The sequence below is a fragment of the Martes martes genome (assembly GCF_963455335.1).
Source record: "Martes martes genome assembly, chromosome: 4".
NCBI lineage: Eukaryota > Metazoa > Chordata > Mammalia > Carnivora > Mustelidae > Martes > Martes martes.
This window is the reverse complement of record NC_137891.1, coordinates 94,448,146-94,475,876: the sequence shown is the minus strand read 5'-3', so window position 1 is coordinate 94,475,876 and position 27,731 is coordinate 94,448,146. Positions and strand designations below refer to the sequence as shown.

Sequence of the window (27,731 nt, the reverse complement as noted above, 5' to 3'; positions counted from 1 at the left end):
TATTTCCTTACCCAGTTTTATGAGGGAAAAGATAAAAATATTATGATTTGGTATATTCTACTTACAGGATGATAAGAGGGTACAAAGGAAAAGGACAAAATTCATGTGTGTGGTTTTTTTTGTTTGTTTTTCAGTGAATCTCTTTTTGTGTTTTCTGCTCCTTCAGGGGAATCTTTTCTTTCTTGTTTTTTTTTTTTTTTCATTTGTTTGTTTATTTTTTGTTTTTTGTTTTTTGTTTTTTGAAACTTGTCTTTTGACTTTATTGTTAGTATGTTCTATATATTGGCAAGGATAATTAATTCTTTATGGGCCTCACTGTATGCTTTCTTTGTCCAGACTAGAGAGACCAAAATGAAAACATTTAGTCATTTTTTCTGAAACTTTCACTCTCTATCCATTTTCTAGGCCTCTTTTTTTATAGACTGCCCACTTACCCCTCAGATACTTTTTATCACTTCAGGTATATTAGTGACTGTTATTATTTTCAGTGTCTACTTTCACCAATATTGTGCAAGTGGTGATTAGGTTAAGAACTATATTGACTAGAGTCAAATCAACACAAGTACACTCTGTGGCTCTTATGGTGAGCCTTATTAGAATCACAAATTATGGCATAAGATTATATGTTTTTGTTGTCGAATTGTTTTTGAAGTTCTTAGTTACTTCCTTCCCTTGTTGGCCATTTGTATATCTTGTTAGGAGAATTGTCTATTCAAATCTTTTCCCCATTTTTTAGTTGTTGTTCTTGTTGCTGACTTACAGGAATTCCTTATGGATATTAACCCCTTATCGATATGACATATAATTGAATCATGTTTTTGTTATCTTTATGTTATATAATAATATTTATTGTATTTTTCTCTTAAGTGTATATGTATATCTGGTTGATTTAAAAGGTGTGTGAATTATTTTACTGGTTACCTTTATGTTTTTAAACAATGTATCTAATGCTTTCTCATATTGCCTCTTCCTCCACATATACAATTTTGATATTTATTTTGTTCTCTAACCATAATTCTGGTATTTGTTTAACTTGAATTTTATATTTACATATATTCAGTTCATCTTTTATATGAAACTTTTTTCTTAGTTCTCAATTTTGATCATTGTCAATACACAGTCCCTATTTTGACCTATTATGTTTCTTGCCCATTGGTATGACAAAACTGTTACTGGATAACAGTCAATTTAATTTTCCAATTAAGTTGGCTTTGTGGGACTGTGATAAATCACCTTCTCTACATCTTTCATGGTTTGATGGAGCTAAATCTCTGCCTAGGTGAGATGTGATAGTAGAAAGGATACCTTATGTATTTGTGATATTATTGCAAAATCCTTCTACAACATTTACCAGGCTTTCTTTTAATTTGGATGTTTGTAAGTTTATAAATTTATTCAAGTATGAAATTTGGGTACAGGGCCATCATTCTCTACTCCTGTGGCTGAAATCAATTGTCTGTTTGTCAGACCATATTATAGACATATTTGAGTTATTCAATTTAAATAGGGTCCATAAGTGGACTGCCTATCTCTTTGGTCTTAGGGAACTCATAATTAACCATTACCAAAGATGCATGTTTGTGTATGAGCTAATACAATTCACACATTGGAAACACATGTTGTACTAGAACAGACTGTAAGTAAGATCTCCAGACCAGCAAAAGTTTCCAGAATTTTATAAAGACAGTACAGTCATGGGAGGTGCTTTCTCCCTTCTGTCTTCTAAAAGCCTCTAGAAGTCCTCTGAGAGGCAGTGCAATTTTGCTAGTATCGAGGGTATAATTTATCCTAGAAGAGAGCTTTCTAGCCCTTTATTGTAGACCCCAATATCCAAGACTATTGGTCTTTGATAGGATACAGAATAAGAATAGTGACTACTATTACATTAGCTTACTACAGGCTTCATGGTGAAGTGAGTTCTCTGGTTAGGAGCAACACTGGGAGAGATAGCATGGTGTACACAAAGCATTCAGGAAGGTTGATATTGGCATAGGCATCATAGGCAGGAAAGGCAAGTCTGCTTAATGTTCTGTGTATTGGAACTTCCCCTTCTCTGAGTCCTTCAAGGTTTCTAGGGGCCCTAACAATTCTGTTCTCTAGGTGACTCTCATATTAAAGGCAAAGTACATATTCTTTTCTGCAGGCCAGAGTTAATTTTTCTTTTTTCTCTACTAAATATATATATGCCCTAATCTCCAGCAAAAGTGATGTTTTCTTTCCTAAGTATTTTTTACTTTGTGTACTTTCTTTCCCCTGCACCCTCATTTATTTTATGTTAAAAGTTCATTATTCAAGGTCCAACTGAAATGTACCCTTTCTCAATGCACAGAAAAATTAATATCTGCCTCTAAAAGCCCATAATATTCTGGATCTCTTTATGGTTCTTCACAGTTAATTACTTGTGTGTATTCCTTAGTTTATAATCTGATCCATCTACTTCATTTTATAAATGAGAAAGTTGATTCAGAGTTTTAAAAGACTTACCCAAGATTCCACGGATATATACTGGTCAGATCAGCATTTTAATTTTATTTTATTATTATTTTTTAAGATTTTACTTATTTATTCAACAGACACAGATCACAAACAGGCAGAGAGGCAGGCAGAGAGAGAGAGAGAGAGGAAGAAGCAGGCTCCCTGTGGAGCAGAAAGCCCAATGTGGGGCTCGATCCCAGGACCCTGAGATCATGACCTGAGCCTGAAGGCAGAGGCTTTAACCCACTGAGCCACCCAGGCGCCCCCAGATCAGAATTTTAAAAAAAGATAATCAAAACTAAATAACAAGCTCTGTAGAAAGAAACTAATTTGTTTTTCTTTTTTTCCTTTTCATTATTTTATAAGATTTAGAGTTTAGTATTCTTTGTTAATACTTCTTAGAAGTATTTTGATAATAGCATTAATTTTTGATAATAGCAGTAACTACATTGTGTGCACTCATTTTTAATAGGAAAAACTCAAACGAGAGGCAAAAGAAAACATTGTTACTCCTGAAAAAAAAGATAAGGTAAGAGTTTTATATAATTCTCCTGGTTTTTCTTTATAACCGAACTTGTTTTCTGACATCTACCTGGAAAATTTTTTGGTTCATAAGTAAGTAAGGAGCATCTAATACTCATTTCCAAATATAGAATGTGTTCGTATTGTGAAAACAGATATCCCATATTCCATATCCCATATCCCATAAGAATATGGGATATGAAGTTGTTTTGAGTCATGTATAATTCCAATAAAATATGCCCATTATTTTTTTTTTCAAGTAGATTAGTAAATGACATATTTTATCTGAGGTTATGGATATATAAATTGCAAATAATGAGGGAACAATAAATGAAATAATAAATTTAAATAGGCTTTTATTTGCTATACTTTATTCCAACAGTATTGAAATAATATCATAAGCCTTATATGTTATAATTATTAGGTTTATCAAATATTTCTGGTTTGGGCAATTTACTTTTTTTAAAAAATATTTATTTATTTATTTGACAGAGAGATCACAAGTAGGCAGAGAGACAGACAGAGGGTGGTATGGGGTTGGGGAAGCAGGCTCCCTGCTGAGCAGAGATCCTAATGTGGGACTCTATCCCAGGACCCTGGGATCGTGACCTGAGCTGAAAGCAGAGGCTTAACCCACTGAGCCACCCAGGCGCCCGGGCAAGTTACTTCTTTATGCCTCAGCTTGCTCATTTGTAAAGGGGTAATGAATAGTATCTGTTTTTTAAAGTTGTTAAAAGGATTAAATGAACTAATATTTGTAAGGCATTTATATATAAATAGTGCTTGGCACATAGGAAATGCCATATAACTGTTTTTAAAAAATACATTGATGAGCACTGAATAATGTATTGAATTGTTGAATCATTATGTTGTACACCTGAAACAAATATAATGCTATATGTCAATTTTACCTCAATTAAAAAAATAAAAGTACAACAGAAAATCATGAATATTATGTATACAGGCTTACCTTGATCTTGTGGGTTCAGTTTCAGACCAATGCAGCAAAGTGAATATCACAATAAAGCAAGTCAAATTAATTTTTGGTTTCCCAGTGCATATAAAAGTTACATGTACACTGTATTGTAGTCTGTTGAGTGTGCAGTAGCATTATGTCTAAAAAATAATGTTCATACTTTAATTTAAAAATACTATTAATTTTTCAAAAATTTTATCTTTTCAGTGTTCCAAGATTCATTTTTTATGCACCACACCCAGTGCTCCATGCCCTCCTTAATACCCCCCACCAGGCTTTCCCAACCCACCCATCCCACTCCCCTCCAAAACCTTCAGTTTATTTCTCAGAGTCCACAGTCTCTCATGGTTTGTCTCCTCTTCCAATTTCCCCCAACTCACTTCTCCTCTCCTTCACCCAATGTCCTCTGTGTTATTCCTTATGCTCCACTAGTAAGTGAAACGATATGAAAATTGACTCTCTCTGCTTGATTTATTTCACCCAGCATAATCTCTTCCAGTCCTGTCCATGTTGATGCAAAAGTTGGGTACTCGTCCTTTCTAATGGAGGCATAATACTGCATTGTATAGACCATATCTTCTTTACCATCCATCTGTTGAAGGGCATCTTGGTTCTTTCCACAGTTTGGCGACCGTGGCCATTGCTGCTGTGAACATTGGGGTACAGATGGCCCTTCTTTTCATTATGCCTGTATCTTTGGTGTAAATACCCAGTAGTGCAATTGCAGGGTCATAGGGTAGCTCTATTTTTAATTTTTTGAGGAATCTCCACAGTTTTCCAAAGTGGATGCACCAACTTGCATTCCCACCAACAGTGTAAGAGGGTTCCCCTCTCTCCACAACCTCTCCAACATTTGTTGTTTGCTGTCTTGTCAATTTTTGCCATTCTGACTGGTGTAAGGTGGTATCTCAATGTGGTTTTGATTTGAATCTCTCTGATGGCTAATGATGATGAACATTTTTTCATGTGTCTGCTAGCCATTTTTATGTCTTCTCTGGAGAAGTGTCTGTTCATGTCTTCTGCCCATTTTTTGATGTGATTTTCTGTTTTTTGATTGTTGAGTTTGAGGAGTTCTTTATAGATCTTGGATATGAGCCCTTTGTCTGTAGTGTCATTTGCAAATAACTTCTCCCATTCTGTGGGTTGCCTCTTTGTTTTGTTGACTGTTTCCTTTGCCGTGCAGAAACTTTTGATCTTGATGAAGTCCCAAAAGTTCATTTTTGCTTTTGTTTCCTTTGCATTTGGAGACATGTCTTGAAAGAAGTTGCTGTGGCTGATGTCGAAGAGGTTATTGCCTATGTTCTCCTCTAGACTTTTGATAGATTCCTGCCTCACAGTGAGGTCTTTTATTTATTTCGAGTTTATCTTTGTGTATGGTGTAAGAGAATGGTCGAGTTTTATTCTTCTATACACAGCTGTCCAATTTTCCCAGCACCATTTATTGAGAAGACTGTCTTTTTTTTCCACTGTATATTTTTTCCTGCTTTGTCAAAGATTAGTTGACCATAGAGTTGTGGGTCCACATCTGGGCTCTCTACTCTGTTCCACTGGTCTATGTGTCTGTTTTTGTGCCAGTACCATGCTGTCTTGGTGATCACAGCTTTGTAGTAAAGCTTAAAATCAGGCAACATTATGCCCCCAGTTTTGTTTTACTTTTTCAGCATTTCCTTAGCAATTTGGGGTCTCTTCTGGTTCCATGCAAACTTTAGGATTGTTTGTTCCAGCACTTTGAAAAATGCCAGTAGAATTTTGATCGGGATGGCATTGAAAGTATAGATTGCTCTAGGCAGTATAAACATTTTAACAATTTTTATTCTTTTGATCCATGAGCATGGAATGCTTTTCCTTCTTTTTATGTCTTCTTCAGTTTTTTTAATGAGTTTTCCATAGTTCCTCGAGTATAGATCCTTTACCTCTTTGGTAAAGTTTATTCCCAGGTATCTTAAGGTTCTTGGTGCTCTAGTAAATGGAATCGATTCTCTAATTTCCCTTTCTGTATTTTCATTGTTAGCATATAAGAAAGCAACTGATATCTGTACACTGATTTTTGTATCCTGCCACATTACTGAGTTGCTGTGTGAGTTCTAGTAGTTTAGGGGTGGAGTCTTTTGGGTTTTCCATATAAAGTATCATGTTGGCTAAACTGAACATAGTAAAAAAATGGAAAAAGAAATAAAATCTTAAAATAAAGATGCTGTATTACTTAAAAATGCTGACCATCATGTGAGCTTTCTATAAGTTGAAATCTTTTTGTTGGTGGAGCATCTTGCCTTCATATTAATGGCTATTGACTGATCAAGGGTAATGGTTACTGAAAGTTGGGATGACCTTGACAATTTTGTAAAATAAGACAACATGAAGTTTGCTTCATTGGCTCTTCCTTTCAAGAAAGATTCCTCTGTAGCAGGGGTTGCTGTTTGATAGCATTTTACCTACAGTAGAACTTCTTCAAAATCAGAGTAAATCCTCTCAAATGCTGCTGTTGATTTATCAATTAAATTTACGTAATATTCTAAATCCTCTGTTGCCATTTCAACAATCTTCACAGCATCTTCACCAGGGGTAGGTTTCATTTCAAGAAGCCACTTCTTTTTGCTAATCCCTAGGAAGCAACTCCTCACTTATTTTATCATGAGATTGCAGCCATTAAGTCACATCTTCAGGCTCCACTTTTAATTCCAGTTTTCTTGCTGCTTCTACCACATCTGCAGTTATTTCTGTCAGGAAGTCTTGAACCCCTTATATATTGTCATCCACGAGGGCTGAAATCAGCTTCTGCCAAATTCCTGTTAATATTGATATTTGATCTCTTCCTATGAATCACAAATATTCTTTTTTTTTGTAAAGATTTTATTTATTTTTTGAGAGAGCGACACAGTGAGAGAGGGAACACAGGGAGAGTGGGAGAGGGAGAACAGGGAGCCCGATTTGGGGCTCGATCCCAGGACCCTGGGATCATGACCTGAGCCGAAGGCAGACGCTTAACAACTGAACCACCCAGGTGCCTGAATCACAAATATTCTTAATGGCATCTAGATTGGTGACTCTTTTCCAGAAGGTTTTCAATTTACTTTTCCTATATCCATCAATAGAATCACTATTTATGGCAGCTATAGTCTTATAAAATGTATTTCTTCAACAATAAGACTTGAAAGTCAGAATGATTCCTTGATCCCTGGGGTGCAGAATGATGTTCTGTTAGCAGGTATCACAACGTTAATCTTGTATGTCTCCATCAGAACTATTGGATAACCAGAAACATTGTCCATGAGCAATATCTTGAAAGGAATCTTGTCTGAGTAGTAGGTCTTAATGGTAGGTTTAAAATATTTAGTTAAACCATATTGTAATCAGATATACTATCATCCAGGTTTTGTTTTTCTGTTTATAGAGCATAGGCAAGTAGATTTAGCATAATTCTTAAAGGGCCCTAGGAATTTCACAATCATTAATGAGCACTGGCTTCAACTTAAGTCACCAACTTCATTAATCCCTAATAAGGGAGTCAACCTGTCCTTTGAAACATTTTAGGCAAGCATTGACTTCTCTCTACATATGAAGGTCCTAGATGGCATTGTCTTCCAATATATGGCTGTTTTCTCTAGCTTGAAATTCTCTTGTTTAGTGTAGATGCCTTCAGTACTTAATTAGCTAAATCTTCTGGATAACTTCAGTATCTTCTACATTAACACTTGCACTTTTTTTTTTTAAAGATTTTTATTTATTTATTTGACAGAGAGATCACAAGTAGGCAGAGAGGCAGGCATAGAGAGACAGGGAAGCAGGCTCCCCGCTGAGCAAAGAGCCTGATGTGGGGCTGGATCCCAGGACCCTGAGATCATGACCTGAGCCGAAAGCAGAGGCTTAACCCACTGAGCCACGCAGGCACCCCTGGTTTTTTTTTTTTTTTTTAAGACTTTATATATTTGAGAGAGAGAGTGAGTGAGAGAGCATGAGTCATGGGGGAGGGGGGGACAGAGGCAAAGGGAGAGAGAGAAGCAGACTCCCTTCTGAACAGGGTGCCTGACTAGGGGCTGGATCCCAGGATCCTGGAATAATGACTAACACCCAGGTACCCCTTATCTTGCACTTTTTTGTTATGGAGATGGCTTCTTTCCTTAAATCTCATGAATGAACCTCTGCTAGTTTCAGACTTTTCTTCTGTAGCTTCCTCACCTCTCTCCACCTTCATAGAATTGATGAGTTAGGGCCTTGCTCTGGATTAGGTTTTGGCTTAAGGTAGTATTTTGACTGGTTTGAGCTTTTATCCAGACCGCTAAAACTTTCTCCATATACGTAAAGGCTGTTTCACTTTCTTATCATTTGTGTGCTCACTGGAAGTATCACTTTTAGTATCCTTCAAGAACTTTTCCTTTGCACTCAGAAGTTGGCTAAGTGGTTGGTGCAAGAGGCTTAACTTTCAGTCTATCTCGGCTTTCAACATGACTTCTTCTCTCTAAGCTCAGTCATTTCTAGCTTTTGATTTAAAGTGAGAGATGGGTGACTCTCTTTTTCACTTGGACACATAGAAGCCGTTGTAGTTTTTGACTAGCCTAATTTCAGTTTTGTTTTGTTTCAGGGAATAGGGAGGCTCAATGACAGGGAGAGAGATGGGGAATAGTAGGCCAGTGGAGCAGTCAGAACACACAGCTTTTAAGTTAAATTTTCCGTCTTATATGGATGTGGTTCATGGTGTTCCCAAACAATTATAATGGTAACATCGAAGATCACCAAATCCCAGATTACTGTAACAAATAATAATAATAATGCAGAAATTTGAAATATTTAAGAATTACCAAGATGTGATACAAAGTGACACAAGTGACACTAAGTGAGCAAATGCTGTTGGAAAAATGGTGCTGATAGACTTGCCTGGGTCAGAGTTGCCACAGACCTCCATTTTGCAAAAAAAGCAAAAACACCAAAAACACAGCATCTATGAAGTGCAACAAAGCGAAGTGCAATGAAATGAGATCTGCTTGTATATGCATCACTGGAAATGTAACATTCAGAAGGAATGTGACTGGTAGGAAAGTACATACATTTCCATGACTTATCATGAAGAGGTTTATTTCAGCATTCTAGAATGGGGGTGCATTTTCTTTCAAGCTACTATTCTATCAGGGAAGTGTTAAATTCCCAGATTTGGCCACAAGGTGGTGTAGTTGTCATTCTGAGTTCTTTCAGGAGGGAAAAATTTTTCCATGAAAACAGTTACATTTTGGAGATTCTGAGAATGACTGATGAATTCAGAGAGAGGGAAAAAAAATTGTTTTCATCAAAACTGTGTTATCACCTATGACAGAAATATATAGGAATGAGGATACAGAAATACCACTGTGTGAAAAAATGCTACCAAAATTTCTATCTCCTGGAAAGAGGATTATGAAGTGAGATCACTAGAACTGGGCAGAAACCTACAAATATCTCATTTTGTCCCTTGATTATATAGATGGATAAATTTAAGCCTAGAGGTACTTGGTGATTACTTAATGTCTCCCAGCCAAGATAGTTTAAGATTCAGGAGAAAAGAGCATATTACCTGACTCCTGGTCCAATGGATATGTATGTATGTGTGTGTGTGTGTGTGTGTGTGTGTGTGTGTATGTATATGTATATATATGTATATATCACATATATAAAAATATATAAATACATATATACTTAACACACGTATACATATATATGTATTTAACACACAATGTTACATAAGTTCATGTCTGCAGCATAATGATTCACCAATTTTGTACATTATGCTGTGTTCATCACAAGTATAGCTACCATCTGTCCTGTTACACTGCTATTACAATATCATTGACTATTTTCCTTATGCTGTGCCTTTTATTCCCATGATTTATTCATTCCCTGACTGTATCTCCCACTTTCCTTTATCTGTTTTGCCCATCCTCCACATATCTGACAACCATCAGTTCTGTGCATTAATAGGTCTGATTCTGCTTTTTTGTTTGTTTATTCACTTATTTTTTTTATTCCATGTGAGTGAAATCATAGGGTATTTGTCTTTCTCAGTCTAATTTATTTCACTTAGTATAATACCTTCTAGGTCCATCCATGGTTATGGCACAGTCTCAGCCTTTTTTATAGTTGTGTAATATTCTTCCGTGTGTGGGTATACCACATCTACCTTTACCTATTCACCCATCAGTCCAGTGTTTTTATAGTGCATGTGGTCACCTCTTAATACCACATCCTATATCTCCTAACTTAAATTTACTGCAGATTTAACCACTGAACTTTTGAGAATAGCTCTGTTGTGTGTGTGTGTGTGCATGCACACACTCCATTTTTTTCTTGTAATTGCTGTGATTGTATTCATGAAGATGGTGGTGACCAAAGAAAGTGATAAAATTAGAAAGCACCTAACACAATTCCACTAAAGCAGTTATTATGAACTTTCACTAGAAAGATAGGTCAGGTGCTAAAGGGAAGATACATATAAAGGTAGAGAGAAAGAAAATGGAAGAAATTAAGTTGAAATAAAGTCTAAGTATTTTGAGTAAATTTGTAATTTATCTTCAGAATTGAAGAAAATAGTCATTTTTTTCCTCCTGGAAAATTTCCTGGTTATCTCCTTTTGTAATTTTTCTTCCCTATTTTCCGTTCTTTCTTTTCTTTTCTTTCTTTCTTTCTTTCCTTTTTTTTTTGTGGGGAATAAGGCTGGTGGATAGGAAAGGCTGATATTTTTATAGATGAGAGAGATGAAATATGAAAGCATAAAAGAGAATGGATAGAAATGAGAATAAACTGCCCTGTGGCTTTTAGGCTATTGTAATGAACCACAAAGAAAGTCTCTTTGCCACCAGGAGTAGAGATTTTTTTCTTCAGCAAATCCTCAACTTTTGGTCATTTAAAGAGTTGAGACATTTTATTTCTTTTCATAGCAGCTCTGTGAAGACAGGCAGATAGCATTTTCATCTTCAATGGGAAAATAAAGTGACAAAATAAGGATAATTTATTCAGAGTTATCCAATTAATAGTAAATTGGAGGATAAATTCTAGTTTATTCCAGTGTTATTTCTACTAATGGCTGCACTTTAAAATGACATGTAGTGATGATTTTATTCCCTTTTGTTGTTCAATATAGAAAATACAGACACCTTTACTGGAAACACCTGAAACTCATTATTGGAAATTTGATTCTAAAACTGCTCCTTCACAAAATATATCTCGAAACTTCACATCAGCTGACCATGGCAAATCCAAAGATAAAAGAGATTATTTGTGGACATCTGCCAAAAGTACTTCATCTACACCATTACCAAAGGTTGGTTGCTAAAATTTCTCAGAAGGTCATAATTTTTTTAGTTAAAAAAGAAGGTTCTGGTATCATATATATGTGGTATCACACATTGAAATAAAAAACAAATTCAATTTTTGTGATACCAGCATGAAATTGTTTTTTTTTTTTAAATATCATTATCCACAACTTAATGATATTTTGGGCAGATTCCACAATTTTCTGTCATTCACCAGATGGCATTCCCTGATGTGGGTGATGTGATTCTGACTTAACATTTTTCAGTATCACCCCAGTTATTTTCCTTTGCTGTATACTTTTGCATCATCTTGTTGCTAGTCTTTTACTTAGCAGTCAGCCCTCAGTGTGTCAGGTGCCAACAGCAAGATGGCTCAGTTACTATCTTTCACATGTTCACTTAATCCATGGGGAATTCATTCAACCTTTCCATGCTAAAGAGCAGTGCAGAATGTTACATTTCTGACCCCACCTCCTACCATCCATCTCTCTCTAATTTCTTTTTACTCTAAACTATCCAGCCAGACACAAAGACATAAAATCTCTTCCTAAGTTTATATCTAGCAAGGGAATGAGATGCCAATCCTTCTTGAAGGCACCCCTATTTTTTGTTAGACTACTGTTAAGAGTTGTCTCCTCACCTGCCTTAGAAATTGAAAGAAAAAATATTTCAACCTCTCTCTATGCTGAAATTTTATGCCTTTCCCTTCCAGTTTCCTTAAAATAACTGGGAAGAAAGCAGGTGTTTGGTGATTGTAGGGCCAGTTTAACCACTTTTTAATAAGCCCTAGAGAAGGATCTGGCTTTAATCATAGGTTGCTTTCTTTAGAATATGGGTTACTAGCATTTTTTTCCGCAGCTTTGTGCCCCAGTTGACAATTCCAGAGCAAAAGGAAGAGTCTCTCTCACATCCTGCTACATATACAATATTATCCACACCATGGAAGTTATGAAAATTAGTAAACTACATAGCTTAGAGAGGTTTTTACATAAAATTATTTTGTTGTATTTATTATTATTCAGAGTATGAAGTGATCTTCATATAGAATGAACTTACTTTAAAAAACTTTATATTGAAATATATGCAAGAAAAATGCACAGATATTAATTATGCAACTTGATGATTCTTTACACACTAAACATGACTTTATAACCAGCACTCAGATTAAAGCACAGAATCTTACTATCACCTCTGAAGATTTTCCTGCCCCCTTTTTAGTCACTGTCTTCTCCTCCAAGGCCATATACTGTCCCAACTCTAATATTAGCTGTACCTGTTTTTGTATTTTCTCTTTTCCCTGTTTTTGCATTTTTTTAACATATAATATTTTAATATTATAAAAAGTTTTCCCTTGTACACCCTGCAGAAAGTCTCAGGGGTTCATGGACCACATTTTAAGATCTATTATTGATTGGTATTTGTCATGCAAGCCTTCATAGAGAAGGCACCACATATTCTTTTTTTTTTTAATTAAATTTTTTATTTATTTTCAGCGTAACAGTATTCATTGTTTTTTCACCACACCCAGTGCTCCATGCAATCTGTGCCCTCCCCAATACCCACCACCTGGTTCCCCCACCCTCCCAACCCCCGCCCCTTCAAAACCCTCAGGTTGTTTTTCAGAGTCCATAGTCTGTCATGGTTCACCTCCCCTTCCAATTTCCCTCAACTCCCTTCTCCTCTCCATCTACCCTTGTCCTCTATATTATTTGTTATGCTCCACAAATAAGTGAAACCATATGATACTGGACTCTCTCTGTTTGACTTATTTCACTCAGCATAATCTCTTCCAGTCCTGTCCATGTTGCTACAAAAGTTGGGTATTCGTCCTTTCTGATGGAGGCATAATACTCCATAGTGTATATGGACCACATCTTCCTTATCCTTTCATCCATTGAAGGGCATCTTGGTTCTTTCCACAGTTTGGCGACCGAAAATTAAAAATAGAGCTTCCCTATGACCCTGCAATTGCACTGCTGGGTATTTGCCCCAAAGATACAGATGTAGCGAAAAGAAGGGCCATCTGTACCCCAATGTTTATAGCAGCAATGGCCATGGTCGCCAAACTGTTTTTGCATTTTTTATAAATAGAATCATTATTTTTGTTTTGACCTTTTCCACTTAATATTATGTTTGTGGGACTCATCCATATTGTTGCTTGAAGTTTTAGATTTTCTGTTTATATTTCTATATGGTATTCCATTGCGTGATATACCACAGTTTATTTATCTATTGTATTATTAGTTGACTTTTGAGTGGTTTCCGGACTGTGCTTTCATGCATAGTCTTGCTATAAAAATTCTGGTATTTGACCTGTATGCATTTTGGTTGGGTATGTCTTTGGGAATGAAATTGCTGGGTTATAGGGTTATGTATACTATGTTCCATCTTAATAGATACTGAGGTTTTTTTTTTTTTTACTGTGATACAAAACATATGGGGCTCCCCCCCTGCCATACCAGTTCTCTGATTCTTCAGACGCCAATTAGTTGTCCTACAACTTGATTAAATTCTGACACTACCTGGAGTTAATGTAGACCCCACAGGTTAAGGGCTCACTCGCACAAGACTGCTTTCACTTCAGACACTAGTTACAATCCTGGCTTGCCCCTTGTACTACTGAACAACTGGTTCTAAATTGGGGGTTCTCATAACCTCCCTCCTTACGTTTGCTAATCTGCTAGAATGATTCTCAGAACTTAGGAGATTCCTTTGCTTACTATTACCAGTTTATTATAAAGGGTACAACTCAAGAACAGCCAGATGGAAAAGATGAATAGGACAAAGTGTGAGGGAAGGGGTACAGAACTTCCATGCCTTCTTCAAGAGTGCCACACTTCCAGTACCTCTGTGTGTTTGCCAACATGGAAACTCTCAGAACCCCATCAGTTAGGGGTTTTTATGGAGGTTTCATTACCTAGCATGACTGATTAAATCACTGGTCATTGATGTTTAACTCAATCTCCATCCCCTCTCCTCTCCCAGGATCCTGGTTAAAGGGTGTAGCTGATTTACAAACTTCTAATCAAGCCTTGGTTTTTCTGGTTACTAGCCACCATCTTCAAGTTATCTAGGAGCCCCTTACTGTCAATTATTTCATTAGTGTTAACTTTAGTCCAGTTAAAAGGAGCTTATTTTGAATAACAAAAGACTCCTATCACATTACTGGGGGACAAAGACTGAATATTGTACCAAAAGATGCTCTGATCACCCCTATCACTCAGGAAATTACATGGGTTTTAAAAGTTCTGCGTCAGAAACTAGGGACAAAGACTAAATATATATTTCTTATTGTATCACACTGCCAATCATGTTTTTCAAAAAAATCATTGCATAAATTTATATCCTAGCTGGCAGTGAATGAGAAGTCTAGTTGCTCCACATCCTTACTACATGGTATTTTATATCTTTTTGATTTTAGCCATTCTCATAGGTGTGGTGACCTTACTTTTTTAGAAAGAACGTCTTTTTTACCGTAATTTTAGATTTATAGAAAAGTTGCAAAGTTAGTACATAGAATTCCTTTATGTCTATCACCCGGTTTTCTACATTGGTAACATCTTACATTACCATGTACATTTGTCAAAATTAGGAAACATACATTGGTACATTACTGTTAACTTTAGATTTTATTTTATTTTGCCATTAATGTCAGCTTTTCAAAGCCCTTATGGATGTCTCATTTCCTACCTGTTTGAAGTTCCTTTTTTTAATTAATTATTTTTATTAACATATAATGTATTATTTGCCTCAGGGATACAGGTTTGTGAATTGTCAGGCTTACACACTTCACAGCACTCACCATAGCACATACCCTCCCCAATGTCCATAACCCAACCACCCTCTCCATATGCACCCCTCCCCCCAGCAACCCTCAGTTTGTTTTGTGAGATTAAGAGTCTCTTATGGTTTTTCTCCCTCCTGATCTCATCTTGTTTCATTAGTCTGTCATTTGCCCTGTCATTTGCCCAGCTCCATTGTCTCATGGAGCTGCAAAGTTAAAATGCTTGCTTATAATTGTTTTGACAAATGCTATGCTGTACTTCACAAGGAGAAAGTTTTTGTAATAATGAACTCTAAGTCGGGTTAAATACAATCAGCCTTGTAAGTGAGGTCTTTCAGAGAACCACTAGACAAGTTAAAATGACAACTTTTTGGGAATAAAGCTTTGGAAGAGCTTTGAGTTCTGTTCTGCGCTATCTTGTGGCTCTCAGACTGGATCAAGAGTGTGGGATATTATTTTTTTAAGGGTAACATAGAGGGCGGGGGCTGGGATGAAGAAAAGTTAAAAAACCACAAAGCTTGCTGTTGTTACAGATGTTCGGCCATTAAAAAAAGATAAGCACTACAATTTGTGGCAAGCTTTTGGTTAATTTCCGGAGTTCTCAAAAAGCTGACTTTGACCATTTTACAGTATTTTTATTGCTTTTATGGAAGAGCAAATTCCAAATTTTTGGAATACCTTGCTTTGCCATTTTTGCTGATGTCACTGACTTAACTTTTTAAAGATACTTTAAAAAATTATAAAACTTACAGGGTAATAAGGAATACTAAACATTGACTAATGTGAATTACTTTATGAACAAAATATAAGCATACCTATTTTCTCAAATCAGTAAGGATTTCTGTAGAAAGAGCAAAGCTCATTCAGTTCTTTGGTCTTAATTATTGGTAGAAAAATTAAAGTCCCTCTTTCCTTAAGATTGTTGACTGCTGATGCTAGAGAGTATCTCTCTCCCCACTCTTTCCTGCCATTATTTTGTTCAGTAAGTTGAAGGGAAGGGGGAAAAAAAACCTCTACTGCTATAAATTGTTTGAAGAAAGTTAGAAGTTTTAGTATCAAAAATATCTGAATGAAATTCTTATAAAAAATCTCTATATACATCCCACTGATAATGGAGAGTTATTGATTACTAAAGATTCAACTTGAGTTACCAACAGTATAGGGTTTTTTGATAAGGTAATATGTTGTTTTCCTTTTTGGATAGGCATATACTGTGAAGACACCAACGAAACTAAAAATTCAGCAAAGAGAAAGCAAGAATGTACCCATGGAAGAAAGTAATAAAAAGAGAAAAATGGTCTTTGAGTTTGATATTAATTCGGATAGCTCAGAAACGACTGATCTCTTGGTAAAAATACTACAAATCAGTATTGATTGTTTACATTATCATTTTTACACATTTTTGATGTATATGTATAATATATACACATAGTATCTACTATTGCAATACTAAAATATAGAACTCTATAACACAGAACCCTATGCTTTTGCAGCATTTTGGAGAAATAGGGTTTAAATAATCTAACTTCAGAAAACATGGCATTTTCAAATACTTGATGTAACGTAGTTGGTACATGAGATGATTAAACCATCTTGTTTTCCAGCAGTTTTTTTTTTTTTAACCACATACTCTTCTTTTCTTTTCTCTTTTCTTTCTTTCTTTTTCTTTTCTTCTTTTCTTTTTCTTTCCTTCTTTCTGTCTGTTTTTTTTTTTAAGAAAGGTTAGGTGAATCTTTCTATGGCCAAATTTTAGGGCCCCTCTTGATTTTGCATATTATACCTGTTCCTAATTTTATACCACTTACTGGTTGAAATCTGTATCAAGGTATTAGTTGACAAGTATAGCATTTTTATCATTCTTAAAGAGTTAATGTATTAAAGATGAGTTGTTTAAAGAAGGTATTACCCCTAGCAGTTTGTATTATTAGTTATTCCCTCCTGTGAGTGTATCCATACCTACCAGTATTTTCTTGTCATAATATTTATTGAGAATAAATTTAGATCACTTAATTTAAAAAGAAACCTCATCACACAAAATGAAACAATATACCAAAGATTCTTAATTACAAAATTCCAGTTAAAGGTGCTAGTTTGTTTCATTATTGCCACTTTTAACTTTTGAGATCCTTTAAGCTTTTGAAGCTGCTTTGGAACCCTCTGTTTTCATTTGTTCTGGAATAATGAGTTGTTGAAGTCTTAAAACCCTAATTATTGAAGTTAACCTATAGAATCCTTAAGTGCCTCTTTGTTTTATAGATGATGATTAACATTTTAATGATTAAAACTGTGAACCAAGCACCATTGCAAAGATTATATAGGTATTTCTTAGAATAATCCCATATTAGAAGTATACACAGTGCCGTTATTTTCATTTTACAGATGAGAAAACTGAGTCATATAGGTACCTTGCCCAAGATTACAGAGCTAGTAAGGCATGTAGCCAAAATTTGAACACAGACAGTTTAGCTCCATAGCCTATGTAAGTTGTTATACATAATAACTGCCAGCTCAAACTGAAGTCCAGATACATAAAAATGTAAGGAGAATTAGTAGAAAGACTATGAGATCTGGAATTAGACAATCAGGGTTGGATACTGTTTTTCTAGCTGTGTGAATTTAAGCTAGTTTTTAAACTGAGATTCAGAATGATTCATGATTTCATTTTTAAAAGGAGCATCACAGCTTTGTAACACAGTAGGCATACTACAGTATTCTAGAAGTATGCACAGTTATTTATACTTGCCTAAAAATACATTTCATAGTCCAGTTTATTTGATTATAATTATCACTCAAAGTTACTGTTTTGCAGTTTTCTTATTGTTGCGTTTAAATTTTGGTGAACATTCAAATAATTATAAAAAGTTAGATTTAAAAATGGATTGTCTGGAGTGACCTTACAGAAGGTGGTGGAGTAGGAAATACCACAAATTTCTCTACCTAGACAGCAATTGTACTTGCAGAAACTGTCTGAAGTAACTATTTTGGAACTCTGTAGACTGTTTGAATGCTTGCAACTTCCAGGGTTGAAACTTGGTAAATTATAGTTAATTTTGGTCAATTTCATCCTTAAGAATGGTAGTGGCTACCTATCATCCAATCCATTGTCCTATGGCAGACAACAATGCTCATGTCTTGCTGTAGCCAAGGTGAGCAATAAGGACTTTTTCTCTGAATATCAAGATCCAGTGTTCTGTATTATCATTGCTGCTTCTCATCACTGCAGGCACAGAAACTGGCTGCCATTCAATTCTCCCTGGCTGGAGGTGTCTTACAGAGGATTTAAATGAACTGTAACTGGTTTTCTTTTTCTTATTTTTTTCACTTTTATTCTTTGGAGGATCAGACATTTAAAAAAATTAGGACATCAAGAGCAGTCACATTTCTGGGGTATTTAAAGCCACTGCACATGCCCATGGAAAGACAGGCTCAAAAAAAAAAATATGTGAGAAGATCCCAAATTTTTAACCCAGGCTAATCCCTGGCACAGAAACTTGTACAGCATAAAGCAAGACAAAACTAACTCACTATAGCAAACCCTGGGGAAAGGGAAGAATCTGATTTGCAGACATACTCAGTTATAAGATTCACATGTTTAAGTTTCTTTTTAAAAAATGTTATTTATTCATTAGAGAGAGAGAGGGAGGAGAGAATGGGTGGGGGGAAGGGGCTGGGGAGGAGGCAGAGGAAGAGGGAGAAACAGACTCCCCGCTGAGCACGGAGCCTGATGTGGGGCTCCATCCCAGGGCCCTGAGATCATGACCTGAATCAAAATCGAGAGTCAGATGCCTAACTGACTGAACCACCTAGGTGCCCTGAAATTAACACACTTTTTAATCAGCCAGTGGATCAAAGAAGAAATCACAAGGGAAGTTAAGACTTAGATATGAATAAAAATAAAAACACAGTATACCAAAACTCATGTGTTATAGCAAAAATTCAGAGGGAAATGTATAGCTCCAAATTCCTATATTAAAACAGAAAGATCTCAAATCAATAACTTTACACTTTATGGAACTAGAAAAAGAAGAGCAAACAAAACCCAAAACTAGCAGAAGGAAGGAAAAAATGATTCAAGGGGAGATAAACAAATTAGAGAATAGAAAACAATAGAGAAAATCAACAAAACCAAAATTTATGTATTTTTTCAAATACATTTTTTCAAATACAAATCTTTTCGGATTAAAAAAGTTGACAAATATTTAGCTAGACTAACAAGATATAAATAGAATCAGAAATGGAAAGTGGGTTCATTATTACTAATTAGAGATAAAAAAATACTGTGAATATATGCTAACAAATTCTATACCTTAGAAGAAATGAACAAATGGGTAAAACCCCTGAAATGCACAAATTAAACTGATTCAAGAAGAAATAGAAAACTTCAACAGGCCTATCTATAGTCAGTAAAGAATTTGACTTGGTAATCAAAAACCTCTCAACAAAGAAAAGTCCTGGGCCAGATGACTTCCTTGATAGATTGTATCAAACATTTGAGGATATAACCTCAGACTTCAGAAAATTGGAGAGAACTTTTTTTGAGAACTTTTTTTTTAAGTTTTATTTTTCAGTGTTCCAGGATTCACTGTTTATGTACCACACCCAGTGCTCCATGCAATATGTGCCCTCCTCAATCCCCACCACCAGACTCCCCCATCCCTCCATCCCCCTCCCCTTCAAAACCCTCTGTTTCTCAGAGCCCACAGTCTCTCATGGTTTGTCTCCCCCTCAGATTTCCCCCAATTCACTTTTCCTTTCCTTCTCCTAATGTCTTCCATGTTATTCCTTATGCTCCACAAGTAAGTGAAACCATATGATAATTGACTTTATGCTTGACTTATTTCACTCAGCATAATCTCCTCCAGTCCCGTTCATGTTGATACAAAGTTGGGTATTTATCCTTTCTTATGGAGGCACTCTTGATAACTCATTATATGAGGCCAGCACTACCTTGATATCAAAGTAAGATAAAGACATTACTAGAAAAAAAAGTTAAAGACCATTATCCTCTATGAATGTCTGTGTAAAAGTCCTCAAAATATTAGCAAGTCAAATTTCACATCATATTAAAAGTTGTATTCACTGGGCGCCTGGGTGGCTCAGTGGGTTAAAGCCTCTGCCTTTGGCTCAGGTCATGATCCCAGGGTTCTGGGATCGAGGCCCGCATCGCATGGGGCTCTCTGCTCAGCAGGGAGCCTGCTTCCCCCCTCTCTCTGTCTTTGCCTGCCTCTCTGCCTACTTGTGATCTCTGTCTGTCAAATAAATAAATAAAATCTTAAAAAAAAAAAGTTGTATTCACCATGACTAAGTGGGATTTATCCAAGAAATGCCAGGGTGGTTCAATATAAGAAAATCAGTGTAGTATATCACCATTAATAGAATGAAGGGGGAAAAAATCCCATATGATCATCTCAATTAGTACAGAAAAGGCATTTGACAAAATCCAACATTTTTTTCATGATAGAAACTCTTATAAAGGTAGGAATAGAGGAACAATTCCTCAGCATGATAAATACTTATGAAAACTTGGAGCTAACATTCTACTCAATTGAAAACTTATCCCTTAAATTAAGAATGAGACGGTGGGGGGGGGCACCTGGGTGGCTTAGTCATTAAGCGTCTGCCTTCAGCTCAGGTCTTGCGTGTCTCTCTCTGAAAAATAAATAAAATCTTAAAAAAAAAAAAAGCAAATACGAAACAAGGATGTCCACTTTCACCACTGCTAGTCAACATTGTACTGGAAGTTCTAGTCAGAACTATTAGTCAATTAGACAAAAACAAAGGGAGATGGAGGGAGAGAAAAAGCAGGCATACAAATGAGAATGAGGTAAAACTATTTGCTTATGCCATAATCCTATCCATTGAAAATCACAAAGACTCCACAAGAAGGCTACTAGAGCTAAGAAATGAATTCAGCAATGTGGAAGGGTGTAAAAACACATGACATCAGTTATATTTTTATATACCAACAATGATTAATCCAAAAGTTAATTAAAGAAAATTAAGAAAATTATCCATATCCATTATCATCTAAACAAATTGAATATTTAGGAACAAACATAACCAAGAAGGTGAAATACTGAAATACAATGAATACTACAAAACATTGCTGAAAGAAATTAAAGAAGACCTAAAGAATTAGAAAAAAAAATTGTGTTTATGGGTGTGAAGCCTTAAACCTGTGAAGATGTCCTATACAGTGGCTATTTGAACATAATAATAAAAAAAGATGTCAGTGCTACCGAAAGCAGTCCACAAATTCAGAGCAATCTCAATCAAAATTCCGACAGCTTTTTGGCAGAAATGGAAAATCTGATACTCAGATTCATACAGAATTGCAAGGGTCCCCAAATAGCTAAAATAATTTTGAAAAAGAAGGGTAATGCTGGAGGACTCACAGTTCTCAGCCTTGAAACTTTCTACAAAGCTAGTAATTTAAACAGATTAGTAGTAGGATAAGGGCAGATCTATAGATCAATGGAATAAAGGAGCCCAGAAATAAATTCTCACAAATATAGCCAATTAATTTTTGGCAAGAGTGCCAAGACCACTCAGTGGGGGGAAGGACTTTTTTTTTTTTCTTCTAGCTAATGGTGTTAGAACTGGATATTGGAAATCCACATGCAAAAGAATGAAGTTGGACTTTTTATACCACATATAAAAATTGACTCAAAATGGATCAAAAACCAAAACTTACAGGCTAGAGCTATGAAACAGAAGAAAATATTGGGGAAATTTTCATTACTTCGAATTTAGCAAGGGCCTCATGAGAAAGATACCAGAAGTACAGGCAAGAAAAGAGAAAACTGATAAATTTGACTTCAAAATAAAGAATTTTTGTGCTTTGAAGGATACTACTAAGAAAGTGAAAAGACAAGCTCAAGAATGGCAGAAAATATTTCCAAATCATATATCTGAAAAGGGATAAATGGAATACATAAAGAAATCCCATAACTCAACAATAAAAACCATATAACCTGATAAAAAATGGGCAAAGGACTTGAATACACATTTCTCCAAAGAGGATATACAAATGGCCAACGAGCACATGAAAAGATGAATGTTGCAGATATAACTCTATGTAAATCTGTTTGAATGTTTTTATTCATGAAGCCTCTGTAAATGTGACATTAGTGAACAGGACAAGATACTGTGAGCTGATTGCTCACCAGACTAATAAATCTGTGTAGTATATTCATTAAGAGAGTGGATTTCTAGAGCCAGCCTATCTGGATTTGAATCCCGGCTCCACCTCTTAACTAGTTGTGTAATCTTAGGCAAAGTACTTAACATTTCTGTGTGTCAGTTCTTCACCTTTAAAATGGGGATAATAATAGTATACCTATTTTATAAAATTATTGTGACAATTAAGATTAATTAAAATAGGCAAAGTGCTTAAAACAGCTCCTAACATAAATTACTAAATTAGCGTTAGCTATTATTATTTGGGAGAATTAGAATACTCATAAGTTGATAGTTGATAACATGATAATTTTTATAGGATTATACATGCTTATTATAAGGCCAAAGTGTGAGTTTGAGTAAGTAGGCTGGGGGGAAGTGGAAGAAAAGGTAGTAGTATAAAGACTCTGAAACTGAAGTAGAAATCAGTAGAAAAGTACTATTTATATACATGTTATATTTCATATAATACAATATCATTATTAGTCTTTCATAAAATACAGTATTGTTAATAGAAACTAAATCTCTATCCTTGTTTGGAAGATTGAGTATTTATTTTGTCATTGCCTTCAGTTTTTCTTCTTTTTTTCTCTCCTCTTTCTCTTCTCTCCCTTCTTTCACCTCCTTTCTTTCTCCCTTCCCCCTCCCTTCCCTTCCTTGTCTTTCTCCTCCTCTCTGTGATATATGGACAAAATTTTAGTATTAGTGATGACAGACCCCAGATTATATTTTTTGTATTTTTCTTTAAGAGCATGGTTTCAGAGGAAGAGACATTGAAAAAATTATACAAGAATAATAATCCAACAACTTCTCATCTTTGTGTCAGAACACCAAAAAAGGTAGTGTGTTTTTTTAAAGGTAGTTTTTAATTTTTACTTCAGAAATCAAATTTCAAAAGCTGGACTTTTAAATTAAACATATTTTGATTTGATTTAATTTGATTTTGTATTCAGACCCCTTCATCTCTAACAACCCCTGGATCTACGCTGAAGTTTGGAGCTACAAGGAAAATGCGGGAAGATCGTTGGGCTGTAATTGCTAAAATGGATAGGAAAAATAAACTAAAGGATGCAGAGAAGTTATTTGTTTAATCTCAGAAAATCAGTGTGATTAAGGAGCCTAATAACATGAGATTTATAGTTAATTTAAAGATGTTTTATTTTCTGAAGAGCCAAACATTTTCTGACATTGAGACTTTTTTGTATTTACATAATTTGTTTTTTATGATTTTTATGTTTTGGCCTAAATTACCGCATTACCTGAAACCTTGTAATTCTATTCAGATAATAAGATGACTATATTTTGTTTTTGTCTTTCTTGTATTCATAAAAATTGTTTTAATTTTTCAAATTTGTGAAGTTATCCATTGAATGCTAGGAAAACATTGAGATGTACTCTTTATTCTTTATTATTAAAATATTTGGATGCAAATAAATGCTTTTCATTGATTCTGTGAGGTCATCTGAACAGCTGATCATAATGTTGATATTTTTTAAATTTTAAGGTCATTATGGTGAAGTTTCACAGTTCTGAAGCAGCTTTATCTGTTTATAAAATTGACAAGTGCCCTTCAGTTGTAGGAAAAAAAGGCTACACCAGTATGGCTTCCTAACATTATTTATTCAACACTCATTAATTTAAACAAGTATTTATTGAGTGCCTTCTAAGAGTCAAATACAGTTCTAGATACTGGAGATATGACAATGAACAGAACAGAAAAATAAACCCTCTGTTCTTCTAGAGCTTACATTTTAGTGAGGGAAATAGACAATAAATAAATGAACCTGGAGATGGTTTTGGGACTTCCAGCTTCTGATATCTTAATTGAAAATTTATTATGAGTCTCCTGAGCAAGTATTTTTTAGAGTATTATTAGACTTGATAATGTGATATTTCATTTTTAAAGCTATATATTTTCAAACATTTTTTTTAAATTTTTTATTTATTTTCAGCGTAACAGTATTCATTGATTTTTCACCACACCCAGTGCTCCATGCAATCTGTGCCCTCCCTAATACCCACCACCTGGTTCCCCCACCCTCCCACCCCGCCCCTTCAAAACCCTCAGGTTGTTTTTCAGAGTCCATAGTCTCTCATGGTTCACCTCCCCTTCCAATTTCCCTCAACTCCCTTCTCCTCTCCATCTACCCTTGTCCTCTATATTATTTGTTATGCTCCACCAATAAGTGAAACCATATGATACTTGACTTTCTCTGTTTGACTTATTTCACTCAGCATAATCTCTTCCAGTCCTGTCCATGTTGCTACAAAAGTTGGGTATTCGTCCTTTCTGATGGAGGCATAATACTCCATAGTGTATATGGACCACATCTTCCTTATCCATTCATCCGTTGAAGGGCATCTTGGTTCTTTCCACAGTTTGGCGACCGTGGCCATTGCTGCTATAAACAATTTTCAAACATTTTAAAATAAAACAAGACTAGTGTATTAGTTGAGGTAATGCTAGCTTCTCTGGCTAATCATTCATCAACTTCTCAATTCTCTAAAGTCCAGCATAAATGTTCCTATTTAGTAAGCAGCATTCCTCCAGGCAGTGATTCAGGAAACCTGGCTCCTTCCAGCTTTTAGTTCTGCCTTGCTCAACAACTGGCTTCCAAGGTTGCTGCAAAAGGGGAAGCACCAAAAAGATTTGCTGACATATTTCCTGAAATAAGGATGAGGTGAAGGAAAGACAAGGAGCAAAGTTGGGTCTTGAAGTTCTGTTTTGAGCTATGTAATATTTTTTTATGGGGGGAGGTGCTGTGTAATAGCTGAGATATCTTAGATATCTAAGTGGAGCAGTTGGTAGGTCATTGAACAAATGAATCTGGAGTTCTCCAGAAGGGTCATTATTTACTAGTCATTGACATACACATGTCATTTAAAGCATGGGACTGAATGCACTCTCTTTATGACAGTGAATGTATAGTTAATAGAAACAAAAATGAGCCTTGGGATACTGGAGCATTTAAAAGTCAAGCAATAGAGGAGTTGCTGCAAAGATTAAGGACAGGGAAGTGAAGTGTAATTACAGATTCAAGAAGGGAGTATTCCCCTGTGTCAAATCCTTCTGCGTGTCAATACCTGAAAGCATAAATCATTGGATTTGGGATTATCTGTATGATATACAATCTCTGCTTTCAATGACTTGATGTCCAGTAGCAAATACAAATGTGTATGTGCCCCTTCTTTTCACTACATCTGTATCTTTTGTGTAAATACCTAGTAGTGTGATTGCTGAATCATAGTGTAGTTTTATTTTTAACTTTTTGAGGAATCTTTAAACTATTTTCCAAAGTGGCTCTACTAGTTTGCATTCCCACCAACAGTGTAAGAGGTTTCCCTCTCTTCACATCCTTGCCAACATTGCTGTGTTCTGCCTTCTTAATTTTTGCCATTCTAACTGTGTAAAGTGGTATCTCATTGTGGTTTTAATTTGAATTTCCCTGACGGCTAGTGATGTTGAACATCTTTTCATGTGCCTGTTAGCCATTTGTATGTCTTCTTTGGAGAAGTGTCTGTTCATGTCTTCTGCCCATTTTTTGACTGGATTATTATTTTGGGGGTGGGTGGGTTTGAGAAGTTCTTTATAGATCTTGGATACCAGCCCTTTATCTGTACTGTCACTTGCAAATATCTTTTCCCATTCTGTGGGTTGCCTCTTAGTTTTGTTGACTGTTTCCTTGGCTGTGCAGAAGCTTTTTATCTTGATGAAGTCCCAAAAGTTCATTTTGCTTTTGTTTCCTTTGCCTTTGGAGATGTGTCTTTAAAGAAGTTGCTGGAGCCAGTGTTGAAGAGGTTATTGCCTATGTTCTCCTCTAGGTTTTTGATGGATTCCTGTCTGACATTGAGGTCTTTCATCCATTTTGAGTTTATCTTTGTGTATGGTATAAGAGAATGGTCTAGTTTCATTCTTCTGTATGTAGCTGTCCAGTTTTCCAGCACCATTTTATAAAGAGACCCCCTTGCAGCAATGTCCGCCATAGCCAAACTGTGGAAGGAGCTGAGATGCCCTTCAACAGATGAATGGATAAAGAAGATGTGGTACATATATACAAGGGAATATTACTCAGTGATCAGAAAGGATGAATATCCACCATTTGCATTGACATGGATGAAACTGGAAGGGGTTATGCTAAGTGAAATAAGTCAAGCAGAGAAAGACAATTATCATATGGTTTCATTCATATGTGGAACATAAGGAATAGCACAGAAGATGATAGGGGAAGGGAGGAAAAACTGAAGGGGGTAATCACTGACAGACAAATCATGAGAGACTATGGACTCTGGGAAACAAACTGAGGGTTTCAGAGGGGAGAAGTGTGGGGGGATGGGATAGCTGGGTGAAGGGTATTAAGGAGGGCACGTGTTGTGATAGGTGTTCTATGCAACTAACGAATCGTTGAACACTATATCAAAAAACTAATGATATTTATATGGTGGCTAATTGAACATGATAAAAGAAATATAAATGTGTAAACAAATGAATCACTTATAATGTAAGTAATTCAGCAGTATGTAAATGTAAGATACAGAGATATGAAAGATAATTTCATGTCTTGGCTTCTGAGAAGGTCTTCTAGAAGAGGTGAGTTTTGGACATAAGCAAGAATACTATAGAGGTGCCTGGGTGGGTGCAGTCAGTTGGGCAACTGATTCTGGATTTCTGCTCAGGTCATGATCTCAGGGTTGTGAGAGTGAGCCCTGTCTCAGGCTCTGTCCTAAGTGGAGCCTGCTAAAGATTTTCTCTCTCCTTCTGCCCTTCCCCACCTCACTCACACGCTCACTATCTTAAAAAAAAAAAAAAAAAAAAAAGATGTTATAGGTGTATTAGAAGGACAAGAGAAAATTAAGCCAGAATAAATAGCAATCTTTAGAAAGCTCAATAAAGGTAAATTGGAACAAGGTGAAGATATTGTACCTATTGAAATAGTCCAGGTGGGAGATGGGAAGATTTCGTAGACTAAAAATTTAAGTTCCAGACTTTTAGATTATGTTTTATACCTAGCCTAAGAAAAATATCTATGATTTTGTCACTTTAACAGTAATAAAATATCTCCCACTCAGGTAAATGTAAATTCATGATGTCAAAGAGCAACTTGCTTTGGTTGATATAAAGGTTAGAAATAAATTATTTATAATTCAGGCAACCTGAATTCAGTATAATTAATAGTCTGCAGGCTATAGAAGTACATCCAGAACTTTAATCAGTGGAAGGTAAGCTCTGAGTTAGAAATAGGAAATAACAAACAGGAGACAGATAAGACTTAACATTATTTAAGTTATGAAATCGTAGAGTTTAGAGCTGGAGGGAAATGATTTAATTTCAACATATCAGTAATTTGAGGACTATGAAAGTAATCAAAATTAAAAGGAAAAGATAGTTTTGAAAAATGACTTGATTTCTAATGCATGTACATAATTTACATCAGTACATAAATATAATCATATAAAATCTTAATGCCCTCTTTTTATCTTCCTTTTGTTTATCCTCACCCTCTTTCTTTCCCTTTCTACA

At 35.5% G+C, this 27,731-nt stretch overlaps 1 protein-coding gene across 3 annotated transcripts in view; it reads left to right on the top strand.

The window, feature by feature from the left end:
* Nucleotides 1-23,304, top strand: part of SYCP1 (synaptonemal complex protein 1) — a gene marked incomplete at its 3' end in the record, with an annotated part of 134,869 nt that extends 111,565 nt beyond the window's left edge. For all 3 annotated transcript variants that reach the window (XM_080802218.1, XM_080802217.1, XM_080802216.1), the window contains 5 exons: nt 2,948-3,004; nt 11,079-11,258; nt 16,239-16,382; nt 22,963-23,052; nt 23,167-23,304. In XM_080802218.1, the coding sequence (XP_080658344.1) occupies nt 2,948-3,004; nt 11,079-11,258; nt 16,239-16,382; nt 22,963-23,052; nt 23,167-23,304 (609 nt within the window). The remainder of the gene's footprint in view (nt 1-2,947; nt 3,005-11,078; nt 11,259-16,238; nt 16,383-22,962; nt 23,053-23,166) is intronic.
* Between the last annotated feature and the right edge of the window lie 4,427 nt (nt 23,305-27,731).